Source organism: Oncorhynchus kisutch, linkage group LG21 (assembly GCF_002021735.2).
Source record: "Oncorhynchus kisutch isolate 150728-3 linkage group LG21, Okis_V2, whole genome shotgun sequence".
Classification (NCBI taxonomy): Eukaryota; Metazoa; Chordata; class Actinopteri; order Salmoniformes; family Salmonidae; genus Oncorhynchus; species Oncorhynchus kisutch.
Window position 1 is genome coordinate 17,997,543 of NC_034194.2, and position 9,700 is coordinate 18,007,242.

Genomic DNA, 9,700 nt, shown 5'->3' on the forward strand with positions numbered 1-9,700 from the left:
TAGACATCAAATCCCAGGATTATCTCTACATCGGTCAGGTTTTTAACTGATGACTTTGAAGTTCAGTTTCTCTCCCTGAGGATCAACATCACTGATGGTGTCTTTGTTCATCATTCAGTGTAATTACACACTGAGTGTACCAAACATTAGGAACACCTTCCTAATATTGAGGTGCACTCCTTTTGCCTTCAGAACAGCCTCAGTTCATCGGGACATGGACTCTACAAGGTGTCGAAAGCGTACCAAAGGGAATGCTGGTCCATGTTGACTCCAATGCTTCCCACAGTCGTGTCAAGTTGGCTGGATGTCCTTCGGGTGGAGGACCATACTTGACACACATGGGAAACTGTTGAGCATGAAAAACCCAGCAGCATTGCAGTTCTTGAGACACTCAAACTGGTGCGCCTGGCATCTACTACCATACCCCATTCAAAGGCACTTATTTTGTCTCGCCCATTCACCCTCTGAATGACACACATCCACAATCCCTGTCTCAATTGTCTCAAGGCTTTTAAATCTTGCTTTAACCTGTCTCCACATCTACACTGATTGAAGTGGATTTAACTGGTGACATCAGTAAGGGATCACTGCTTTCACCTGGTCAGTCTGTCATGGAAAGAGCTGGTGTGTATAATCAAACAATCACATCAAGATAGAACAACATAACTGTTTTGGATTTATAGTAAGCTGTGATCTATTTGATTTATTTGGTTATAGTGATAGTAAAAATATTGATAAGATATTTGGAAATCAATATCTGAAATGTGATCATTTTCAACAGCTAACTCGTTTGTTTACATGAAATCCATGAAGTACAGCAGATATTTTCCCACCTGTTATTTAGTAACATGTTAACAAAGCTGTTGGTTGGCATGCCTATTTAACCTCTGTTTATCCAGATACAGCACCGTTTAGTAATAACAGATTTAGTGGGGACAATGAAAACAGAAATGGATGTGATAGGGGTATTTTTGACACTTTACTGCCATCATATGGACACTTCTGAACCTACACATAACTACTCAAGGAGATTCATCATTCAAGACAAACACCACATCATCATTTTCACAGACAGGGGAATAAGACAGTGGCAGAGATCTTGTTGAATGAAAGATTATTTTGTTTTTACTAATAGCAAAAAAAGGAGTAGCAGGTAAAGATGTAAGAAATGAATGTTTTGTGTTTAGCTGCAAATACAGATTGGTGAATGATGCCATTCAACAAAAGCTTAATCATTGGCAGTACAGGACACCTCTGAATATTGTTCTAACAGAGGCTCCAGCCGGCGGTTGTGTGCTTTGCACTCGTTACAGACACACTCATTAAGGCACAACACAAAGACAAGATGCCAGCCAGAGTCCCATAGCGCTTTCCAATCTAACCTCCTACATTACAATGTTGCTAAAGGTGTCCGCTCCCTGTTCTTCCCAACACTGACATCTCAAGTGGCTAAAACATATTAATGCTACCTGTACAGTTGATATTGTGATAAAAAGGCAGCTTCCTGTTTGGCCGTTGTTTATCCTTTACTACTGATATCCTTATCTCCAACAATCACTTTACTGAGCTTGTGTGTCTGGCAAGATATGAATAAATAGCTCATTAAAGTACATAATAATCACTCTTCTGCATTGAAGGAAGAATGTAGAGGTGAACAGTACGAGGACGGAGATTATGTTTGGAATACATCCTAGTCAGACCCCTTTTTTAAATGAATATCCGGTAGAAATAAGCTTGCTTTTGTTGTACCATGATAGAATACCAACTGTCTGGATGAAGTCAGCAAAACAGACGTTTGATTCAACAGTATGAATAACCTGTAGAGGTATAAAGTCACAAAAACACATTGCATACAAAATTATATCTGAGGTGACATGGGGGACTATGGGGCCTGCAAGCAGCACTATGATGTCATGTTAGAGGAGTGTGACGACGTGACACTCTGACGTACAACAGTAAATCCACCAGACAGAGTGATGCCTGGTGTGCCTTACACATCACTGGGTCTCTCAGTCTTTGGCTCACCTGGGCTACATATGGAGACTCACCGCCTAATGCAAAGTTCTGGTTAAACATTGTCCCAAAGTTTGCGTTCAACCTTCTGTTGTTTTTACACTAAAGGCCCCGCAACTGTTGGGAGGCATTATTGACTTTGTAATTAAACTGTGTTAACGTTGGGAATTTTGTAATCATTACATTTCAAGCCATCTGTTCCTGTCCATGGGCTGAAATGGATTTTCCCCCTGAGTAGCTAAAGGATAAGGCTGATAGGTGGGTAATGTTATCATTCATTTTGCTTTGTTTATTCATGTTGTGGAAACAAATGCTGAATAGTCTACATTCATCCATAGCCTGCGAGTGTACGTATCAACTCCATACATTTAAATAAAGTGTATCGCTTTGAAATGATGTCATTTCGCCACACAAATGCCCTGGTCAATCTAATGTTACTGATTATGGTTTTATTAGCTTCCATCTGCTCCAAGACTAACAAAGCTGAATTTGGACAACCTGCGGGTGAATAAAACAATCTCTGTTTCTCTAAAGGGTCACTATGTATAAACAGCTTGATCCTGCTGTGGGTCATACATGTCTATTGGTTCTAGTTTCTGGTCAACACCTTTATCCAACCATATCTCCCTCCATTGTACAATGGTGAAATCACATAATCACATAATCACAGATAAAGCTCAACTTTGATCCGCTGCTTTCTACAATTGTGTTTCCGGACTGTAATCTTTCTTTCCTCGCCTGGTGTGGGCCCAGTTTACCAATTAAAAGGACTGTTTATTCAGAGTTTTGACACTGGGGGCTTTGAATTGTGAGATAAGAGAGACTGTTCTGTTGGATGTATTGACGACCAGCCAAACTGCCTGAAGGAGCACATGAAAGCGACCTAACAAAGTGTCTCTTTCTGCCTCTCTCTCGACATGTTGATGTGTTAGTTAAGCAATAAGTTCATGTTATTTAATACATTTGAATTGAAAACAACAGTCATTTCTAAGTTCCTACCTCTCATTCGGCCATATACAGATAAGTACAAGTTTACATTTCAGACATTAATATTACACCGTAATAGGCTATAAAGGCAGTTTTTTTTTTTTTTACTTGTCATAATCAATCAAACCTGTCTTGCAGGTTTGACTGATTATGCCTCCAACAATTTCAAATTTGACATTAGTCGCTTTATTCTACGGGTATTTATTTACATGTTAACTTACAAAGTCTCCTCTGGCCACATTAAGATGAACAGGAACAGATTGAATTATATTAAAATGGTTGAATTGCAAATTATGAATTAATTCAGTTCAATAAAATTACGTTATGGGTGAAGTAGGCCATCTTATGGGTGAAGTAGGCCATCATATGGGTGAAGTAGGCCATCATAGGGGTGAAGTTTTTTGCCATCAGACCTTCCTAATTCTCACTTGAAACAGTTTTTGTGTTTAATAGGCTAAAATAAACATTCTGTTAAAATCTGAATACAGAGTGATATGTCGAGCAATTTATAGTCTATGATATTTCAGAATTAGATATAACTATTGATCCCAAAGTAGTTTGGATGTAGTGAACTACTTTTTGAAAGTAACATTTTCTTAAGGGTAGCTTTACTGTATCTTCACTTCTTCCAGTATGAAGTAATTGGTAACTTGGTAAACTACATTTTCAGAGTAGTTTCCCCAACGCTAAGGCTACACAAGAGAGATACACTGAGCATATTTCTGTCTGTGATCTGCGTCACTGTTTACAGTGACTGAGTGGTGTGGGAGGAGCTTGAGGAGTGTTGGTGGTGGGAGGGACAGTCACGGCTCACGTTCCTCCTCTACTAGACCCCATGAACACAGTGTTGATGGGGGGCAGCGATGACATCATGTCCCGTACCTCAGATGGTGCCCGGTGAGGAAGCAGTGCATCCTGGGACTGGAACTGGGCAGGACCTCCGTACATGCAGGGTGCAGAGACCGAGGAGGGGAGGGTAGGAGCTACAGCAGAGAGAAATCAAGTAAACAAAATAGTATCTTTAAAAAAACGAAACATTTTCTGTCATTTACTACAATCATTCTTGTCTTGCATTCATTGTTTCATCCATTGCTACAGATTGGTAGTGGAACATTGGAGTTCCCTATCAATCCATAATTTGTCACTAACCTCCAGGTGTGTGGGAGCCCAGTGAGTCAGACTCGGTGTAGTAAGGCCCAGCCGTCTTCCTGCCCGTGTCATCCAGGATGTTGAGGGGGTCGTGTACTTCACCGTACACTGGGACTGAGCGGATACTGCTCACACTGCTGATAACTGACACATGCTGGTCTATCATGGAACCCAGCCTCTGGCTATCCAGGTAGCTACTGTTTCCGTAGTACCCTGAAAAACAGAGAGGTTCCTCTATGAGTAGAATACACATTTATGGTTCAACTTGTTTTTTTATTTACGATAATTCTTATTGTTAGGGCCCTTAATTATTTCTGACCAGGTGACGTGACCATGTGATCTAACCTTGATGAACTGACTAGTGAGGCCACGAAGTCTAGAAAAACTCAGGGCCCATTTTCTGATAATTCAATGGAGAAGACTTAGGTGTAGTCATTCATACCATTGTGTCCTGCTGCTGAGTAGGCAGACTCCTGACAGCCACTACTGTTTAACCCACTCCCATCAAAGTTGTATCCTACAGAGTCCAGTAGCTCAACCCCCTGAGTCTCCATCCCAGGATCAGGGACTGTGCTGTAATTGGAGGTGTGTCTGGAGCTGTAGGGGGACACTGCACAGCTGCTGTTGAAGTAGTCTTTGGCCAGGTGCTGTTCACTGAAGGACGGGTAGTGGCTGCTGTCAGAGCGGGTGAGGTAGGCAGGGGCCTGGGCGTGTGTCTGGGGCCTGAACACAGCCTGGTAGTTGGAGGTGGTGGGGTAGTAGCTGGGGCTGCTGGGAGGGAGGCTCTGGTACATGGTGTCTGGGAAGGCTTGGCAGGAGATGTGGGGCTGGATGGTGGTGCAGGCGCTCTGGGGTCTGATGGCCATGGTGCCCTGGTTGATGACACTGCCCCTGTTCACCATGGCTGGGGAGATGGGAGGGGTCATCAGAGGGCCACTGTTCTGGGAAAAGTCCATTTGTCCTGGGGGCACAGAGGAAATATTTTAGACAACACAATAGGAACCTTTACTACAAATGAGCAGTTGTCACACAAGTTTACATTTTATGTTAAACCAATGAAAGTATGAACAAAGCTAACATACAACGGGGATAAATTAAATTCAGAAACAAGTGACAAAATGAGTCATGTCACCCTTAAAAACATATTTGCACCTGATAGGCAGAATCCATCGGTTTCAGAGCCCTGGTAGATGGCCATGTTTGCTCCCGGAGCCTGCTGATGATTGGCTGACAGGGTCATGTATGCGTGTTCTGAGAGGGACTCGTTCTTCACAGACAGATCACTGGACACCGCACTGGGCTTGTTACGGTTGGCCAGGAAACAGGAGCTGGGGGAGGCAGTGAATGCAGCCTTGCTGGCATCTGAAAATAATCAGAACAATGCACCTCAATGATCCTACTTCCTCCATTATTTCTCTGTACTGCTCCATAAAAACTGATAGTATTAATATGAAACGCAATAACAACTTACTAATGAAAAAGAACAATCAGAGTTATACATATAATTAGATAGTCTATGTATGTTATGTCATTGCTTACCTGCATTTCCCATGTACTTATCTAGGAGATTCTGAAGGTCTTGTTCTTTGTTGTTGTTGAATTGTGTCTCAATAGCCAGTAGGATATACTCATCCAGCAGCATGCGGATGAGATGGAACGAACCTGGGATAATAAAAAACACATCTCTTACTGTCCTAGTTGCCCACCAGAAATCGAATCTGGTTTCGATGTCACTATCATGACTTGATACTCAGCCAATTGCTAACAGCCTTCACCTTACAAACTGTGACAAGGCTCCAAAGGCTATTCTGTGCACCAATTTGCAGGTGCTGAGGGTTTGACCTGACCAGCTCCAGAGATCTGCTTTCCCGTAGGCTTTCATCTCACCAGGCATGCTGTTTGACTTGTAGGGTCATGTGATTCTCCCCCAGTCTGTTTGACTTGTGTTTGGTGATAGAGCTGCCAAATGGTGGTGAGGAAGGTGCATGGGAGAGGTCTGTCTTCAAACACAGTGCACGCAACCGATTGATAATGCTTTCTTTACTTGGGGCCAGGCCATTATAATTTATGGCTCATTGTAGCATTCTGTTCAGAGCCGGCCGAAAAGATACATGTGTTTGCGTCTGACGTAGTGACGGACTGTGTATCATTTAGACTCAGTAGTAATGGGAGAGTCTGAATTTAAAATACAAATAGAGAAGTTTGACAGCATTTCCTACATGTTGTAGTTGTTACATGGATATACAGGTTACCAGGGGAACTGTTAGAGGGACGTAGTAATTTCTCACCAAAACTGGTGGCGTTGTTCAACGTGAGGTTGTGCATAACACGTGCTCCAAAGAAACTCCACTTGAGGAGGAAGTCCTGAGCTCGCTTCTTTATGAACCGTCCGTTCTGCTTCCCAGGCTGGAGAGGAAGGAACAAACAGATTGGATGTCAACATCCAATCTGACAACCCCAATCTTAGATCTGAAATGGGGACAACGTACCTTTATGACTTTCTGCTCCACAACAGTGTCCAGCCACTCGATAAAGGATTCCACAGTGGCATTCTTCTTCAGTAGGTCTTTCAGCTCTTGGAACACTGTTATTGAGTCATCTAGCAAACATAAGGAGAAACCAAATTAACATTGTTTACACGAATGAACCTGGCAGGGTTTTCCATGTACAATGCAAATGTTCTACTCACATTCAGAGTAGAGGTCAGAGTCTTGGTCTCCACTTGAGATGGTGAGAAGGGCTTGTGACCCTATGCTGTTCAAATCCACTTTATCTATATCCACCACCATTGAGTTCACCACATTCTGGTCAAAAAGAGCTGGTCTTGCAATCTGTTGTAAGAAAAGAAAATGACCAAAATAACCAAAATTAGCATCTGTATTCAATCTGTTTCGTCAAAAGTTCAGCGGTATAGTGCGCTTGAAATGTAAAGGTCATTTCAAATTGAGTCGACATATGCAGCGTTTACCGTAATTGCAGCCTCCGCAAACGCGGAAACATTGCAACATTGCCTTTACATTTCTATCACGCCGTAACGCCGACATTCAGTGCTACAGACTGAATCAAGCCCTAGGACGTCCAGTTTATAAATACAATTTCAATTTCTTAGAGTCATAATAAGATATGCGATATAGATACATTTTTAGACACTTTTAAATGTCTTTGTAAAGTTAACACAATGATATTTATATTCCTCCCGTGCTGTAATACAGTGCTTTACCTGGGCAAGGTGTAAGAAGGAGGTCTGACGTTTTAGAGAGGACACAAATCTGCGTGCGATCTGGAGCTTCTTCTCTGAGAGGCATTCTGGGAGGTTTTCCAGAGAAGACACCATCCAGTGTTCCCAGTGCTTGGCAAAGTTACGGATGTCTGCCAGGAGACTGCAAACAGGACAATCTTTATACACAACAATACATCAGCCGGAGAGACGGCAGCATCTTATTTCCGTTAATTTCATACACCATAAACCTTACAGCAAATCTGGTGTTTAGATGAGCAAAATACGAATGATGAAAGATGAAAATACTCTACCTTTCAGGCATCTCCTGCATCGTAGCAGGGATCAGGACATCTGTCAGAACCTGAAAAACACCAAATGGATAGTACAACCTGTCCAGTTGAGGTAGGATTCCTTCAACAACTAATGAGGATGCTGCTCTATGATTCTGGAAAAACACCCACCTTATATAGTATAGAGTCACACACACAGAAGATGTCCACGATAATGGTGTTCTCCAGTAGGGGTAAGAGGTGGTCGGGCATTCCTTGCCAGAAATGCATCAGGAAATTCTGTATCTGAAACATTGTAAATAGAATCAGGAGACAATTCGTCAGACGTGGCTACAACATCTTATGTCTTGTTTTGGTAGAATACCTCTTCGAAGTTGACATTGATGGCATTGTCCAGGATGCACTGACAATGTGTTTTGTACATCACGATGAGCGTGTCCACCTATTGGACATGTGAAGATAATCCATAATGGTTACAGGTGTTTTTGGAGAGGATACTGTACTGTATGTAATCAGCAAATCTTGATGGCAAAGAAAGTTGAAGTACTGATGAAAATAATACAACAAACCTTCTCTTTAGAGATGGAACTTTGAAGCACTAGATGCTGTGGACTTGGGAATTCTGGAAGCAAAGTTCCTGTTTTGGAACTGAGGGAGTATTTCCGAGTGAACCCTCCCTATTAAATAGAGGAATATCAAACTGTATCAATATTTTGACCTTGTAGTCATGACTAGTCATGTAGTCTCATGACTATCGTTTGAATGAATTAGATAACATGATTCATGTCTGTAATATCTCACATAAAAATGCATTTAAAAAAATATATATCTTTTAAATATATATGTCAATCTTACCTCATTGTTGAGTTTGCTCCCTGAAAATCTACAATCAGATATGAAATCAGACTGACATTAAATCCCATACTATTACAACAATTCCAAACATTCGACTTATTCTAGAATGATCTTACCTCGTCAAGCCTTTTCCTGAGTACACCAAGTTATAATAGGCACTGCTCTCTTTGATGCCAATCCCATAATAATGATATCTGTTAAATATCAGCAAAATTAAGCATTTTATATTGAGACCGATCAGATCACTACAACAAGAAATCTTTAGAAAATAATATTTTCCACTATATCTTACTTTGAATGACCTCGGGTCCCAAGTCTTCTTGTTGTAAGAAGTGGAAATTTCTGCCTAATTGTCTAATATGCACAGAGAACGATACAAAAAAACATCATAGCTTTTTCCACCACAATTATTACTATGTTGTACTTACAGTATCTATAACATCTACCACAAACTACGACCTATCCAGCCCGCCACCTCAACTACAAGACATTACTCATCTCACCTTGCCAAATGTAGCAGCACAGGCTGGATCCAGTTTCTCCTTCCTACAGAAGTCTAGATAGTGAGCATACAGGATGCAACGCGGCAGACAAACCCCTTCACAAACAGTGTAGTTTTCATCCAGCCTAGGGAACAAGAAGTCACAGAAATCCATGTAAAATCAATCACCAACAAGAAAAGAAACATTAACATTTGTAAGAAGGATTGTTATTATACAAGTGCATCACATCACAAGCTATATTATAGATTTCCATAGGTTGTGACTTTGGAACACTACCATTGAAGGGTCAAATGAGTCTGTTTCTTCTTGTCCTTGATGATCTGAGTGATGCTTTTCCTCGGGGTCGTCTGGTTGAAAGCCAAATCTTTAGAATACTCCAGGAGGTCCTGGTCCTCCTCAGAAGATGGGGTCTCATTGCTGTCATCTGCTTCTGACAGGGTTGTGGGGGAGAAAACTGTCATGAGGTGAAATATTTGAGTAGTTCAGGGCCATGACATCTTTCCAGATTGGTAGGTGGCTAAATGAACCATACAATTAGAAATAAGTACTCGCTATACAGAATTTTCAAGACTCTTCAAAATTAACATAGCAGAGAAAATGTTATTTTTGTTCAACTGGGTCAGATTGAGTAGATTGTTTTTATGTGGTAAATAATACATTATTTTATTCTAGCCTACCCATAA

The 9,700-nt window shown here is 41.4% G+C and overlaps 1 protein-coding gene across 1 annotated transcript; it reads right to left on the minus strand.

The window, feature by feature from the left end:
- Window positions 1-3,082: 3,082 nt before the first annotated feature.
- rfx6 (regulatory factor X, 6) lies at window positions 3,083-7,935 on the minus strand. The gene is made up of 11 exons (XM_031800753.1): window positions 7,831-7,935; window positions 7,681-7,730; window positions 7,370-7,529; window positions 6,839-6,980; window positions 6,639-6,748; window positions 6,438-6,555; window positions 5,689-5,811; window positions 5,302-5,511; window positions 4,592-5,110; window positions 4,150-4,362; window positions 3,083-3,983 (listed from the first exon to the last, which is right to left on the minus strand). The coding sequence occupies exons 1-11, from the start codon at window positions 7,927-7,929 to the stop codon at window positions 3,811-3,813; spliced, it is 1,917 nt and encodes a 638-aa protein (XP_031656613.1). The 5' UTR covers window positions 7,930-7,935; the 3' UTR covers window positions 3,083-3,810.
- Window positions 7,936-9,700: the final 1,765 nt, after the last annotated feature.

What these genes read in the sequence shown, in the direction of transcription:
- rfx6 (XM_031800753.1), bottom strand. Translation starts at nt 7,929, where the DNA reads ATGCATTTCTGGCAAGGAATGCCCGACCACCTCTTACCCCTACTGGAG. An exon ending in CCTTCTTACACCTTGCCCAG is followed by an intron (nt 6,981 to 7,369) that starts GTAAAGCACTGT and finishes TTCTTACAACAG; the next exon opens with ATTGCAAGACCAGCTCTTTT. An exon ending in CGATGGATTCTGCCTATCAG is followed by an intron (nt 5,111 to 5,301) that starts GTGCAAATATGT and finishes CTGTGCCCCCAG; the next exon opens with GACAAATGGACTTTTCCCAG.